The 17,591-nt window shown below is 37.6% G+C and overlaps 1 protein-coding gene across 1 annotated transcript in view; it reads right to left on the bottom strand.

Moving 5' to 3' along the window:
- LOC135221372 (protein VASP homolog) overlaps window positions 1-17,591 on the bottom strand; it is a 108,939-nt gene that overhangs the window by 29,541 nt on the left and 61,807 nt on the right. The window contains exon 2 of the mRNA XM_064259172.1: window positions 3,809-3,955. Within this exon, the coding sequence (XP_064115242.1) occupies window positions 3,809-3,955 (147 nt within the window). The remainder of the gene's footprint in view (window positions 1-3,808; window positions 3,956-17,591) is intronic.

Here is a 17,591-nt window from a genome sequence, read left to right on the forward strand (position 1 = left end):
AATAGATGACTCTAGGGGTCCTGACTCCTGTTTTCGAGAAAAATATTTTTGTCTCCATCCCAGTTTCAGGGACTTGCTAACCACTAACCGGCAGGTTTGCCACGCGATCTTATGAGTTATAAGACAATTGGTCTTTACCAGAATGGCAAACAACCAATTATCTAGGTTTAAAGTATATATTAGTAATTACAGAGTGTGTCTCACTCAGTCGAGAAAGTTAAAATCAATGGATTTATATCAAGCTTTACGTCAATTAACTTGGAATATTTTGCTGTTTATTTTGCAATAGCCAATTAAAGAAAGGAGATATAAAATGACCTTAATGACAGTTTCGGGAGGAAACATTATATCGCAATTAATAGATTGGGAGAGATGCGCAGATATGGACCTAAATTTCAATCGGTAGAGTTTATCTTTTTGCCCTCACATTTTCGTAGGGTCGAAACTTAAGTCTTATATGTATAAAAACGGACAAATTCCCAAAACAGTCCTTGGGATATGCAATTAAAATAAAATTCTGATTGAGAGGTTTTGTCAATCTGCTTTTGGCTTGATTGCGACCAATTCATCTTGATTGCAAATAACTTCAACATGATTATTTTTGCTGTAGACAACCTAGGAAACATAGTAGACAGAATGCAAAATGATTCTCTCTTGTTGCTGAATATTCTATATTGCTGGAATGTTATTTTTTGGTAAAGGGAGAAGTTATATTTGTCCACGACTAGGGGCAACCATTTGGAATCAAATTTGAGAGTATGCGATACCATTTATATTAGATTTTTAAGGGTTGTTGTATTGTAATGAATATGCATATATCTGTTCAGTCTGCAAAGCCCAGGTAAAATTTTAGAAGTAACTCCAGGAAAGAAAAAAAAAATAACTTGCGTTCAGTCATTTAAATGTAACTCGTCCATATTCACAGATGTAATTTGTGAATATGGTAAATTCTAATTTGTTTTAAGCCAACGATTGTTTTTTTTCTTTGCAGAATGCCCAAGTCTTTTATATTTTACCTTCAGTGCCTTCTTTTTTTTTTCTTATAACATACAAGACCTATTTATTTTGCTAGTAAATCGTTTTATAAAATATCTTGGGCCTGTGTCCATGAGTACCGCAAGCATTCATAACTTAAGTCATTTTATTTATCGATACATTTCTTTATGATTTTGCGAATGTAAGACATAACTGCTTTGGCGAGAATTACAGTCAAGCTATCTTGGCTCGAATCCAAAAATATTATTTTTCTCTGGCAGTTATTTGCAGAGAGCATCCTGAACTAAAATGAGATCAATAAAACAAAACAGAGAAATATGTTGTACCTACCTGTGACGGAATTTAACCCCATCAGAAGACGTTCTCCTCTCATTTTTCTATGCATTGCCTTATAGAAGGTCCATTAAAGAGTATTTTTATCTACTATATGACCTTTTGTCATGATAAATCTGTAAACTCAATTAGACAAAAGTTTTGAATATGAGAAAAAATTCATATCGATTTTCATTCATAATAATGTTACGAGTGAAATGATTAACACTGCATTCATAATATCTGACACAAAAAATTAGGGCCCATGATCTTTATATAAATAAATATAATATATATATATTATATATATATATATATATATATATATATATATATATATATATATATATATATATATTCCCTTCAGTACTACTTAAATATTCCTCTGTTTCATCTTGGACACAAATCTCCAATTCTGTACCTTTACACATTTAATGTGTGATGTAAAAAATAAAAGTAATTGTTAAAGTGACGTGAAAATTATTTTCAAACCAATTACCAATTGCATTCCTGCCTACGCATATACCAATACACCCCCCTAACCCCCCTTTCAAGCCATTTGTCAATTGTATTCCATAAATAAAATCACACAATATCCATACGTGCGAATTTTCTACCTCAGGGTTGGATCATTAACCAATATATTGATGCATTTATCAATACATTTCCACCCTCATTCATTTTCACCCCCCCCCCTTCACCCCCCTTTTAATCGATTTACCAATTGCATTCCATATATAAAATCCTACTTCCACACTCACACAATATCCATACGTGTGAATTTTCTACCTCAGGGTAGACCATTAATTAATATATTGACGCATTTAGCAATATGTTCCCACCCCCCAGCCCCCATCCCCTCTTTTAAACCATTTACCAATTGCATTCCATAGATAAAATCCTACTTCCACGCTCACTTTCCCCCAAAATCGTGAATTCAGATCTGATGGAAGGACTGTGTGGGATGTCCATGCAAATGAATATATATATATATATATATATAATATATATATATATATATATATATATATATATATATATATATATATATATATATATATATGCATACACACACACACACACACACATATATATATATATATATATATATATATAGATATATATATATATATATATAATGCTGGTGGTGCTGGTGTTCAACGTATGGGACTTAAAAGGAATGACTGACGTTTTGATTTTAGGTGAAGGTAAAGTTTTTCCTTTAAGTATGTAAGAAACACGGTAATGTATTCCCATGTAGACACACACACACACACATACATATATATATATATATATATATATATATATATATATATATATATATATATATATATATATATTAACGTATTTTATCTATTTATCAATTTCTTTAATTTTCTTTTTAAGAAGTGAGATCTCTACTTTCTGTATTTCTCTTCACCTTCTCTTACTTCCCACAGAGTACCATATTCTTTGGATGCATGAATTTTAAGTCACTGGCCCCTTTGGTGGGCTTGTTCGATGTGAATAGGTTCATCTCCTGAATGATAATAAGAGTATTATTATTATTATTATTATTTATTATTATCATTATTATTATTATTATTATTATTATTTTATTGAAAATAATGGCAGAATTCACAGAATTGATTTTGTACAATATTCTTTCAATTCTCCTTATGATTTTTCTTTCTGGCACGCTGGTATTATAAAGCAGCTGTCCAATGTTCATCGTGCTGTAGGTCGTCAACGGAAATTTGCGGGCGGGGCTGGTGTTATCAAAAGCAAAACTGGTTATCAGGGACAGGCTGGGGTCGTCAACAGGTATACAGGTGGGTTTCGTAGGTCGGGAACAGGCCGTAGTCGTCAGGGGTCTATCCGGTATTTCTTGTTATTTCTTTCTTTTCTGTTTTCAAGGCGTCTACATGTTTCGGCCACCTCGTTTGGCCATCTTCGGGACGGGATCGCTGAGTGCAATGGTCTGTGTCAGATGTATTCACGCTATTTATTGCATTCGGTTGGCTTGAAGAAACAGGTACCTCACTTTTCATTGGGCAATACCTGTGACGTCACGAGCGATGTCATCAGGGGGCCCGTTGCTGGTTGGCTGTCCTCTTCGTGGGCGGAGCCTCATCCTTATTGGTGATGGTGGAGGTCCCCTCGAAGGCGTGCTACCAGGTCGCCTCAGGGCGAGAGCTTGAGCTTGCGATCACCCTCAGGGTTTACTAGGGACGTCCTCAGGATGAGAGCTAATGCTTCTATCATCCTCAGGATCCCTCTGGGTGCGATGGTCGTTGTGGGGCGGTGTCTGCTGCTCTCCTGACGGCGGTGGGGAGGAGGAAGGTCTCCTGTGTGATGTTCAAACTGGGCTTCTCCCTCCCGATGTGCAGCGCTTCTAAGATTCGCAAACGACGTAGATCGGGTGCCTGGTCGATAACCTCGAAGTTACCGACGATGTCGCTGCGTCTGGATTCTTTTATTATGGCAGTCCTTGCATGATTTTACAAATACCGCCTACCTTCCTGCGCGTGACAGGAGATCCTCTTGGAGCGGAAGGAGATGTAGGCAGGCGCATTGAACGTCATCCCGATTGTAAGGTTCCGAGGCATCCCTACAGGATTGGGCACGTGTATCTGTAAATGACGTTCGTCCTCTTCAAGGGATCCTGCAACGGTGCGGGTTATTTTTCATAATAAGACTGCATGTTTTTTTACTTGTATAAAATATGATCAAGTTGATCTGCTTGTTGGTGTCGGTCGAGAAACGTGATTCCTGATTATTTCCCGTAGGGCTCGCTCGTCTTCTTATTATTATTATTATTATTATTATTATTAGACACTCCTTTCCCTGTCACCCACCCATCTTAGTCTCTTTATGAAAGAGGGAAATTACTCTTACGAAAACTTTGGTATTAAAAGCATAAATCTGGTCAGAATGTTACAAACCCAGTAAACATTTATAATTGGAATTTGTACGACATATCTGTTCAAAAGTTCCGTCGCCGACATTGTGTTATTAAGTTATAAAGTAAAAGCAACACCGTCTATTAAGACGTGCGCCTGAGAAATCTGGTGTGAGGAATGGTAGGTGTGTTGTTTGTGTATTCTCAAACACACACACACACACACACACACACACACACACATATGTGTGTATATTTTATATATATATATATGTATATTTATATTATATATATATATATATATATATACATATATATATATATATATATATATATATATATATATATATATATATACGTATATTTATATATATATATATATATATATATATATATATATATATATATATATATATATATATATATATATATATACATACACACACACACACATATATATATATATATATATATAATATATATATATATATATATATATATATATATATATATATATATATATACATTGAATCCATTACGTACATTCAGTACATACGTTGATGATGTGATTACTGGTGAAGTAAAATAAAACAAGATAGAACAGAAAATGATTTTGACTTGAATATACCACTCACCAGAATCGAGATGTCAAACTATACGTCCCTTTAAAGGGACCTGCTTTTTTATTTGTTTATTTTTTATTTTCGGTTTTACTCTTGTTAGGAAGACAACGCGGACAAAGGACGGTGCCAATTCTACCGTTTTATCCCTTGTACATCAAAGGTTTTTTTTTTTTTTTTTTTTCCCCTATCTGTCCGTAACTTTTTCGCAACTGTCACCAGTATTTTTCCCTGTTTGACAAGTTCTTTAGGCGACCAACTGGTTGGAAAATACAGGCCCGCGGTTCTAGAACAGTTGTAGAATGTGGCATTTCTTTGTCCGAGTACATTGAAAAACGAGGAAAAATTCGCCGACGTCTCTACGGAGAATTCGAGTTGTCTGTAAAGTCACTACAGCGTATAATTAAGGCCACCGAGAATAGATCTACCTTTCAGTGGTGTCCTTACAATGCTGTATGAGCAGCGAGCCATGAGCCGCGACCCACGAAGCTTTAACCACTACCCGGGGGTGGCCTACCGTGTATCGTTGCCAGATGCACGATTATGGCTAAATTTAACCTTAAATAGAATAAAAATTCCTGTGCCTAGAGGGTGCAATATGGTATGTTTGGTGATTGCTGGGTGAATGATCGACATACCAATTTGCAGCCCTCTGGCCTCATTGCTTTTTAAGATCTGAGGAAGGGAAGAAAAAAATGTGCTGACGGATAATAGAGAACTAGCAAGGAAAACATTGAACTTTCATTGCAGTTTCCACTGACCATCATTGCCTGTTTGAGAAAATATATGATGCAAAAAATTGGCCGTCATCGGCCTATCCACTTGTTTGTGTTGAAAGCCTTAAGAGCTTATACTTTTGTATCTGGTATTTAGTGTTTGTTGATTCATTCGTGTTTATCAATTATTACAGATTAGTGGAAAGTTGTACAAATGCATACCTATATGGCAATGCCCGCAGTAAGCTTTTGTTTTTCAGAAGCTGATCTCTGGTCTGTGGAGCAATCCCAACATAGATGATGGCATTTACTTGAAATTCAAGCTCTCTCTCTCTCTCTCTCTCTCTCTCTCTCTCTCTCTCTCTCTCTCTCAACATAGGAAATAGTTGTTTACATCATAGTATAAATATCAACTAAGCTGGATCTTCAACTGAATATGTTATATAAAGATTTTTTTCCCAAAGAACTCTAAAATCCCCAAACAAGCTACTTTCTAGAATTTCCCCTTTCTTTTTTTCTTTCTTTTTCAATTTCTTTAAATAGCCTCCCCAAAACAAACGTACTTTCCTTTCCCTTCCTTTCTTTTTCGTTTTCTGTAAAAGAAAACTATTGAAGTGGCTGTGTCTGTCCTTCCGTCCGTATTTTTCCTGTCCGCAGTTTTCTGTCCGTCCTCAGATCTCGTAAACTACTCATGCTAGAAGGCTCCAAATTAGTACGTAGATCATCCACCATCCAATCATTAAACATAGCTAATTACAGCCCTTTACCCTCAGTAGTTTTTATTTTACCTAAGGTTAAAGTTAGCCGTGGTCGTGCGTCTGGCATAGCAACAACACAGGTCATCATGTCCCGCTGAGAGTTTCATACGGCATTATACACTATACAGAAAACTCGATCAACATTATTTATTTATTTATTTATTTTTATTCATTTATTCATTTTTAGTTCAGTTACCTATCGCAGTCAATGGTAGGAGTATTTTTTTACTTGTTTTATTCTTATAATATTCTAGAATATCCTGCAACAACCCACAACCGATTACGAAAGACTTTCCACCAGCCAGGACGAACATCAAGACCTTCTGCCCCTTTCCATTTATGGCCGAAAGCCGGGGATATGTAATCGCTCATGATATCACCTAACAAGCGATATGTATATATATAGAGAGAGAGGAAGGGTTGGAATGACCGCATTATACTCTCGGAGGAGATTAGGAAGGTCCTCGGAGAAATGAGTAATCCTCAAACGTCAGTTTCAATCCTCGTATCCCTCATTGCAGATTACAATGTCTTCCGTAAGGGGGAGAAATGCATCTTTTGAATTGTTATGATGGTGATTCCAGCAAGGGGTTAATTTATCCATTTCAGAATTGTATTTTGAGTGTTCTTTGATGGGTTGTGTGTTTATGAAATGTATAACATGATAAGTAGAGAAATACATGCACGAATATGATTATCATCATTCTATCACAGTCATCCTATTCCACTGGGTTGCATATATAGTGTGGGGTACCGGGTTGCATCCTGCCTCCTTATAAGGATTCCATCACTTTTCTTACTATAGACCGGCAGCCCGGACCATTGAGATACAACGAACGAGATACCGACTGTAACCCCTACCGGTAGTTAGGAGTACGACTTGTAAAGTGTGAAACTTGAAACTTGACCGTCTGCCCGAAATATATGGGTGGCTTACTTAACAAGCACCACTAATTGCTCGTTAGATTTTGGGTCTAGATCCAACATATGAGATACCAGATGAAACTAATATATAATATATCTGCAGACTCTACTGATTATAGAATGACCAGTGACAGACATTTTGGAGGGTGGGTTCTCCCTGACAGACGCACTGAAAAGGGTGGGTTAATTGGATCTAGATCCAACCTAGGAGATACCGAGTAAAATTTACACTACAATAGCACTGCACATCCTAGAATACTGTGGTGGTAATGACAGACGTTTTAGTGGGTTGTTACCCCCTGACAGACGACCCACACGATGGGGAGGGGGAGGCAGGATCTGCATCCAACATTGGAGATACCAAGTAAAATTTGTACTTCAATAGACACTTTAGTGGGTGGTTTCCCCCCTGACAGACACACCCTAACAGGTGGGCAGGGGGAAGGGCTAGCCTTGATAATGAATGTCTAGATTAGTATAGTGGGCTACTATTGACCCATATTATACATTATCGTGATATATTTAATAAATATTTTTATCCTTTCTATATCCTTTGTATTTTATCTAACACAGTGTTTCCCAACCTTTGACACTTTGAGGAACCCTGAGACAATTTTCCTCATCCCAAGGAACCCCAATACACACACACACACACACACACACACACACACACACACACACATATATATATATATATATATATATATATATATATTATTATATATATATGTAAGCATTTTATTAATTACCTTTAGTAAAACAGAGGGAAAAAATCTCGCACGATATGTTACGATAAAATAAATTATAGGACTACGATTTCTCACGCCATGTTTAACGAAAAATATATACTTATAAATAACAAATAATTAAATAAAACATGAATTCTTACGAACACCAGCGATCGTTCACGGAACCCTAAGGTTCCACGGGACCCCGGTTGACGATGGCTGATCTAACACAAAAATAAATTTTATTTGTTTCATATAAATAACAGTCATCTGTAGGCTCATAATAATTCAGTCATATTATTATTTTGTCAAGCAAGCAACTGACTTCAATTATAGTAGGGGAGCCCGGGGCTAGTTGGCTACAGGGGTAAGTTGGCATACTCAACATGACTTTAAAGTTTATCAATAGGATGGTCTATAATATATATACTGTGTAATTGCCACGTGGTTCCTCAGTTACCAGCAAAATTCTATAGAGATAAACGTTGGAGCTCGAATTTATGAGACAATTTTTTTTTATTTTGATGGTAGTAAGTAAATATTTTAATCTTTCGGTTATTTGCTATAACATCTATACATTCATAAAGATTAGTTTTCAATGATAGCATAGTTTTCCTTATGGTTTAAAGATTCTATAGCATTAAAATTATTAATTCAAGGTTTGTTGGTGTGGACTGGTAATCGTTTTTGTATCAAATGGTAGGGATGGGCAAGTTGGCTCAAAATAAAGGGGCAAGTTGGCACACGTTATTTGATAACAATAGTAAGCCTATTATTTATATTAATTTACGTTTTGTTTCTGGATTTTGGAAGGATAATGAGATTAGTGGTCCTATCATTTTCCTCCACATTGTTATCACAAGTTGCAGCCCCTGGATTTTAGTGTTTATATACATCTGAAGAAATGTGTTAACAGGCATGTGATTCGTGGATGACTGGTAATCCAGGATCAAGTATGCCCATCTGTGACATTCCTGGTAAAGTTTCCTCAACTTTACCTCTAGCTGTCACTTATTCTGATGTTTTCACTTGGTTTAGGATTGATAGAATTTCAACTTTGAATTACAGACTATTTCAAGATTTTGATTTTACGGGTGGTTATGTAACAGATTGAGAAATGTCCGAAAAGACACATGGGCTTCAGATCAGTCCATCAGCGTGATATAGAGTTTAAGAACTGCTCTTGTTGATCCAGAAGAAAGCTCAGCTGAAGAGAGCCTGTGTTTGGTAAGCCAGGAGAAGTGTGGGTCCAGTGCAAGGCATGTAAACAAATGTGGGAGCATGAGGACTATGACGAGGATTTATTTCTCACCTGCCACAATTACAACTATATGATGGTCTGAATAATACTAATGCCTTATATTTTGTATTCTGGAAATTCAGAGGGTATCTTTGCTATTTGATTTAATTGCAATGTAGTAATTTTTCTTTTAATTATCAATGTGCCAAACTTACCCCATAATGTGTGCCAACTTACCCGTTGGGCAAGTGGCACGAAAAGTTATTTTTTTCTAAAGCTTATTGTTATCTTATGTTGAAAGCAAACAACAATTCATTTTGCTCTATGATAAAGACGAATGTTAATATTTTTCAATGGTGGTAAGAATTTTGCAAAAAGTTTGTTTTATATTCGCAATAACCAAAATTGTAAAAAGTGTGCCAACTAGCCCCGGTCTCCCCTACTCGCTTTAGCTTTGTTTACGATATGAAAATTAATGTAGCGGTGGTTGGAAGACTGACACTATAAAGTAGCATATAAGTTCTTATCATTATTAGAGTTATTGCTGTAAAATGTCTATGTACATAACATTTGTTAAATAGAGTTACGCACCCATTAAATAGATAGTAATACATATGCAATATATACGCCTATAGTCAGGGTACAGATCATAATAATTGTGCTACAGCCTACTCGGTTTTTGTTTTTGTTTTTATCGAAGCAGGACTACCTTCTTTTGGTTTCAACGACTTTCATGCTAATTAGAAATCATGGATACATTTTTGTATTATCAGTTTTATGAATGAATATTGTTGTTACTATAGTCAATTTTTTTTTTCGGCTGGGTGTAAAATTCGTCAGACATAATACACCTGGCTGAGGAAGGACACAGAGGATCTCTGTTTTTTAAACAATATCTCTACACACCAAGTTATTTCGAACATTTCCATTCTCTCAAGAAGATTATGAATAAATACAAGAGCAAACTAGACCAAAAAAAAAAAAAATATAATCATCACCTTGCATTAATGTAAAGAAAACAAGAGAAATGAAAAATTAGTGCGATTGTCAATTTTTTTGTCGTTAATGTTTAATGAGTCAGTATTTAGCGAATTGTTAGGGTTTAGTGAGTATGCGTTTAGTGAATGTTTATGAGTAAGTGTTTGATGAATGTTTAGGGTTTAGTGACTGTTTAATGTGTCAGTATTAAGTGAATGTTTACTGAGTCTTTAGGGTTTAGTGAATGTTTTGTGAATGTTATTGAATGTTTATTGTGTAAGTATTCAGTGAATGTTTTGTCTTAGGGTTTTAGTAAATGTTTTGTGAATGTTAAGTGAACGTTTAGTGAATGTCTTGTGAATGGTAGTATTTAGTGAATATTTAGTGTGTAAATATTCAGCGAGTGTTTAGGGTTTTGGTGAAAGTTTTGCGAATTTTAAGTGAGCGTTTAGTGAATGTCTTGTGAATGTTAGTGTTTAGCAAATGTTTAGTATGTAAGTGTTTATTAAGTTTTTAATGAGTGGATGTTCATTCACTGTTTAGTAATAAGTATTTAGGGTTTGGTAAGCTAGTATTTAATGAGTGCTTGGGGTTTAGTGTTTAATTAATGTTTAGGATTAAGTGAGTGTTTAGTGAATGTTTACTGAGTGTTTGGGGTATAATGAATATTTAGTAAATTTAGTATTTCAAGCGTTTAGTGAGCATTTAGTGTATAGTGAGTGCCTAGTGAGTGTTGGGTATCAGAGTGTTTTGTGTTATTGAGTGTGGGTGTGAGTGTATGTTAAGTGTGTTTGTGTGTGTCTGTGTGTATAGTGAATGTATCAAATGTAAGTGCTTACTGAGTAAGTGCTTGTGAGTGTTGGTGGTTAGCGATTGTACATTACTGTTTAGTTAGTGCTTCGCTACCATATGCAAAGAAAGTCCTGTATTTACAACAGGAAACCATTTATGATTGACACTGCTTAGATCCTAAGAGCAGATGCTTAGGCCTGGACCACAATGGTTGGAGTGCTTAGGTGTGTTTACGTAAGGTAATTTTTCTCTGTGAAATTGGGTCGAATAATAATAATAACTAATTAATAAAATAATGAATAATAATAACTAACAAAGATTAAAAAAAAGTAACTAGTAATAAAAAATATAAGTATGTTACTAAGAAAGCTGGACCGAGACCTTTCAATATGGCCTTCCAAAGTCACTCTCGGCAGGGAGATCGCTACTCCAGTGATTGACGGCCCCTATGCCTTGCACACAGCTGACATATTTGCACATTCGGATGTCAAATTTTTATGACTGTTGGAGACGCATTATAAATCATATTAACAATGGTAAATGCATTGAACAGACGTGAGGATATAATATGATGTTAGTGCCTGTCTACTGGATATAATGAACAAATAAAGAAAAAAAATATTACTAGGGAGAAATTAGCCGAATAATGGTCGTCAAAGCCAGCATCGATAGAATGTATTGAAACAAACACCTTACATAGGCTGCCTGTGGTGCGTGCCGGCGGGAAGTTAAGAGACAAATGCACTCGCTGGCTTTAAACATCAAACTGTGTATCATTTTTATTTAAGTTTAGATTTTCTTCCCTGAATATATATGGTACCTGATACTTGGTGATAGTGTACAGATCAATTTGAGTGAGGCAGCCGAAAATAAGTGGACTATAGATAACTGGACATGATTATTTTATAGGCCAACATAATTTGGGAGTCAGGAGCTCAAGTTGTATGATCGTCCAACTTCGGGAGGGGAATAAAATGGGGAAAATGTTTTAATCTTTATAGTTTAGCTTAATCCTGAACAATTTTTATTCACATTTCCGTTTCCAGTAATCATTTGTGTTGTGATACTCATCTCTTTGTGAATGTGCGGGTGTTAAAACGGCTCTTTATGATGGGATTTTGGTCTTAATATCAATCGAATTCCCATATCCGATAAAAATTTCATTTCATCCACACGAACCAACAGCAACTAAAGAACAAATCATTTATGGTAAGACACGTTGGGCTACGAACCTCGACATGGCTGCAGTGTCCTAACTATAGGCAAGAATAGAAAATGACCAAAGACACTATTAAAGCGAGAATACTTATCTTACAATTATTTTTTTAGAGGAACTGAGAGTGGCACCATATGACTGGTTTAATTATTGGCACCATATGACTGGTTAATTATTCAAAAATGGCTCAGCACACTTACTTGTAGCTGTTGCCAATTGTGACCCCCTCCCATTCAGATAAAATACTTTGTGTGAAGTGTGTGTGTGAAATTATAGAAAGTAGACCAAGCTTAGGAAGTCTCACACATAGTATTTATATAGATGTGATGGAATTAATGAAGTGAAATATTCCATACTTCAATAGAAATTTTAAAAAATAACTCCGGCAGTAATTCTTATCCTGAAACATCACAATATTTCTTGAATTTTTTGCCTTTTACATTTTATCAGGCTCACGATTTTCAGATACTTACCATATTTCTAATATTAATATTGCCTATGATAGATTTTGAAATATTTCAAGGTGTCCCACCTCTCCCTTCCAGTCGTAGGTTATGTCTGTGAAAGGGTAACCACCCACTAAAATGTCTGGCATTACCATCACAGCATTCTAGGTATGAAGTGCTATTGTGGTACAAATTTTACTTTATATCTCCAATGTTGGATGCAGATCCTGTCTCCCCCGCCCCTCCCCCCTCTCCCCCTCCCTAATCGTTGTGGGGTGTCTGCCAGAGGGTAACCACCTCAAATGTCTGTCATTACCACCACAGTACTCTAGGATGTGCAGTGCTATTGTAGTACAAATTATACTTGGTATCTCCAATGTTGAATGCAGATCCTGGCTCCCCTCCCCCCACTCCCAAGTCGTTGTGGGGTGTCTGTCAGGGGGAAACCACCCAATAAAATATGTGTCATCACCACCGCAGTACTCTGAGATGTGCAGTGCTATTTGCAGTACAAATTTTACTTGTATCTCCAATGTTGGATGCAGTCCTGGCTCCCCCTCCCCCTCCCCCCCACTCGTTGTGGGGTGCCTGTCAGGGGTAACTACCACTAAAAACAAATATCTGTCATTACCACTGCAGTACTCTAGGAAGTTGCAGTGCTATTGTAGTACAAATTTTACTTGGTACTATGATGTTGGATGGAGATCCTGTCCCTCCCCCTCCCCTTCCCCCTTCCTCCTCACTCGTTGTGGGATGTCTCTCAGGGGGTAACCACCCACTAAAATGTCTGGCATTACCATCACAGCATTCTAGGATGTGCAGTGCAATTGTAGTACAAATTTTACTTGGTATCTCCAATGTTGGATGCAGATCCTACCTCCCCTCCCCACTCGTTGTGGGGCGTCTGTCAGGGGGTAACAACCCACTAAAACGTCTGTCATTACCACCACAGTATTCAGTATTCTAGGATGTGCAGTGCTATTGTAGTGTAAATTTTACTCGGTATCCTAGGTTGGATCTAGATCCAATTAACCCCCCCTTTTCAGTGCGTCTGTCAGGGAGAACCCACCCTCCAAAATGTCTGTCACTGGTCATTCTATAATCAGTAGAGTCTGCAGATATACATATATTAGTTCATCTGGTATCTCATAAGTTGGATCTAGAACCCAAAATCTAACGAGCAATTAGTGGTGCTTGTTAAGTAAGCCACCCATATATTTTCGGCAGACGGTCAGTTTCACAGTTTACAAGTCTACTCCTAACTACAGGTAGGGGTTACAGTCGGTATCTCGTTCGTTGTATCTCAACGGTCCGGGCTGCCGCTCTACTATGTGAGCTGTTTCCAGGAGCACACTATTCTGCACGCGTCCTGGAGCTCCTTCGGCATCTAGGTTTTCCAGGTTCTTTTTCAGGGATCTTGGGATCGTGATTATGGGTACAATTTCCACTGGCATATCCCATATCCTTTTTATTTCTATTTTCATGTATTGATACTTATCCATATGTTCTCTTTCATTCTCCTCTATTCTAGTGTCCTATGGTATTACGACATTAATTATTATTATAACTATTATTATTATTATTATTATTATTATTATTATTATTATTATTATTATTGTATGCTGGAAGTAAACCTCTTTTAAAACATGTTTTATTATAGTAGTTGCTGCCTCAGCTGCATTAATTTTATGAAGGTTCTTCTCTGTTTTTCGAATTATTGTTTTCTCATTGTCATTAGAGAAGAACCTTTATAAAAAAAACCACAGCTGAAGCAGCAACTACTTTTAATAAAACATATTATTATTATTATTATCATTTTTTTTTTTGCTCTATCACAGTGCTCTAATTCGACTGGGTGGTATTTATAGTGTGGGGTTCCGGGTTGCATCCTGCCTCCTTAGGAGTCCATCACTTTTCTTACTATGTGCGTCGTTTCTGCATGAGTCCTGGTGCTACTTCAGCCTCTAGTTTTTCTAGATTCTTTTTCAGGGATCTTGGGATCGTGCCTAGTGCTCCTATGATTATGGGTACAATTTCCACTGGCATATCCCATATCCTTCTTATTTCTATTTCAGATCTTGATACTTATCCATTTTTTCCCTTTCTTTTCTCTTCAACTCTTGTGTCCCATGGTATTGCGACATCAATGAGTGATACTTTCTTCTTGACTCTGTCAATCAACGTCACGTCTGGTCTGTTTGCACGTATCACCCTATCCGTTCTGATACCATAGTCCCAGAGGATCTTTGCCTGATCGTTTTCTTATCACTCCCTTAGGTTGGTGCTCGTACCACTTATTACTGCAAAGGTAGTGATGTTTCTTGCACAGGCTCCAGTGGAGGGCTTTTGCCACTGAAATCATGCCTCTTTTTGTGCTGGTTCTGTGCAAGTGCCGGGCATTCGCTTGCTATGTGGTTTATGGTCTCTTTTTTTCGTATTGCACTTCCTACATATGGGGGAGAGATATTATTTTCCGTCTATCGTTCTTTGAACATATCTGATTCTTAGGGCCTGATCTTGTGCCGCTGTTATCATTCCTTCAGTTTCAGTCTTTAGTTCTCCCCTCTGTAGCCATTGCCATGTGTCATCGCTGGTTAGTTCATTAGTCTGGGTCTCATGTATTGTCCGTGGCATTGGTTGGTTTGTTTGCCAGTCCTCTGTTCTGTCTGTCATTCTCCTGTCTCTGTATATTTGTGGGTCTTCGTCTACTTTTATTAGTCCTTCTTCCCATGCACTCCTTAGCCACTCGTCTTCACTGGTTTTCAGATATGCCCAGTGCTCTGTTCTCGATGTTGACGCAGTCCTCTATACTTAGTAGCCTCTCCCCTCCTTCCTTTCGTGTTATGTAGTCTGTCCGTATTTGCTCTTGGGTGTAGTGCTTTGTGTATTGTCATATGTTTCCTGGTATTCTGATCTATGCTGCGGAGTTCTGCCTTCGTCCATTCCACTATTCCTGCGCTGTATCTGATTACTGGCACTGCCCATGTGTTTATGGCTTTTATCATATTTTTATTTATTTATTTATTTTTTTTTTTTGCTCTATCACAGTCCTCCAATTCGACTGGGTGGTATTTATAGTGTGGGGTTCCGGGTTGCATCCTGCCTCCTTAGGAGTCCATCACTTTTCTTACTATGTGTGCCGTTTCTAGGATCACACTCTTCTGCATGAGGCCCGGAGCTACTTCAGCCTCTAGTTTTTCCAGATTCCTTTTCAGGATCTTGGGATCGTGCCTAGTGCTCCTATGATTATGGGTACGATTTCCACTGGCATATCCCATATCCTTCTTATTTCTATTTTCAGATCTTGATATCTTATCATTTTTTCCCTCTCTTTCTCTTCAACTCTGGTGTCCCATGGTATTGCGACATCAATGAGTGATACTTTCTTCTTGACTTTGTCAATCAACGTCACGTCTGGTCTGTTTGCACGTATCAACCCTATCCGTTTCTGATACCATAGTCCCAGAGGATCTTTGCCTGATCGTTTTCTATCACTCCTTCAGGTTGGTGCTCGTACCACTTATTACTGCAAGGTAGCTGATGTTTCTTGCACAGGCTCAGTGGATGGGCTTTTTGCCACTGAATCATGCCTCTTTTTGTACTGGTTCTGTGCAAGTGCCGGGCATTCACTTGCTATGTGGTTTATGGTTTCATTTTTCGTATTGCACTTCCTACATATGGGAGAGATGTTATTTCTGTCTATCATACTTTGAACATATCTGGTTCTTAGGGCCTGATCTTGTGCCGCTGTTATCATTCCTTCAGTTTCAGTCTTTAGCTCTCCCCTCGTAGCCATTGCCAATTGTCATCGCTGGCTAGTTCTTTAGTCTGTCTCATGTATTGTCCGTGCATTGGTTTGTTGTGCCAGTCCTCTGTTCTTTCTGTCTTTCTCCTGTTCTCTGTATATTTTCTGGGTCTTCGTCTACTTTTATTAGTCCTTCTTCCCATGCACTCTTTAGCCACTCGTCTTCACTGGGTTTCAGATATTGCCCCAGTGCTCTGTTTTCGATGTTGACGCAGTCCTCTATACTTAGTAGTCTCTCCCTCCTTCCTTTCGTGTTATGTATAGTCTGTCCGTATTTGCTCTTGGTGTAGTGCTTTGTGTATTGTCATTTGTTTCCTGGTTTCTGATCTATGCTGCGGAGTTCTGCCTTCGTCCATTCCACTATTCCTGTGCTGTCTGATTACTGGCACTGCCCATTGTGTTTATGGCTTTTATCATATTTCCGGCGTTGAGTTTTTGACTTGAGTATCGCATTGAGTCTCTGCATATATTCTTTCCTGATCGTGTCCTTCATCTCTTGGTGTTTTATACCTCCTCCTTCCATTATTCCCAGGTATTGTATCCTGTCTCATCATGTGTTTGATGTTGCTCCCATCTGGTAGCTTTATCCTTCAGTTCTCGTTACTTTGCCTTTTTGTATGTTGACTAAGGCGCATTTTTCTATTCCAAACTCCATCCTGATGTCCCCAGATACAATCCTTACAGTCTGGATTAGGGTATCTATTTCCTTGATTGCTCTTACCATACAGCTTGATGTCGTCCTATGAACATCAGATGGTTGATTTTGTTGCCTCTTTCTTTTCTTGAGTGGTACCCGGCATCCATCTCTGTAGTACTTTTGTCATGGGAATCATGGCTACTACGAAGAGTAGTGGGGACAGTGAGTCGCCCTGGAAGATCCCTCTCCTGATATTAACCTCTGCTAGTCTTATTCCAGAGCTTGTAAGTATTGTATTCCAGTTGCGCATTGTATTTTTGAGGAAGCTGATGGTATTTTCCTCTGCCCATATATTTTCAGGCATTCTATTAGCCATGTGTGTGGTATCATGTAGAAGGCTTTCTTATAGTCTATCCATGCCATGCTTAGGTTGGTTTTCCTTCTCCTACTGTTCTTCATTACCATTTTGTCTATCAGGAGCTGGTCTTTTGTGCCCTACACTTCCTTCTGCAGCCTTTCGTGTGGGGGCGGGATGGTGT

This window comes from Macrobrachium nipponense, chromosome 2, assembly GCF_015104395.2.
Source record: "Macrobrachium nipponense isolate FS-2020 chromosome 2, ASM1510439v2, whole genome shotgun sequence".
Taxonomy (NCBI): domain Eukaryota; kingdom Metazoa; phylum Arthropoda; class Malacostraca; order Decapoda; family Palaemonidae; genus Macrobrachium; species Macrobrachium nipponense.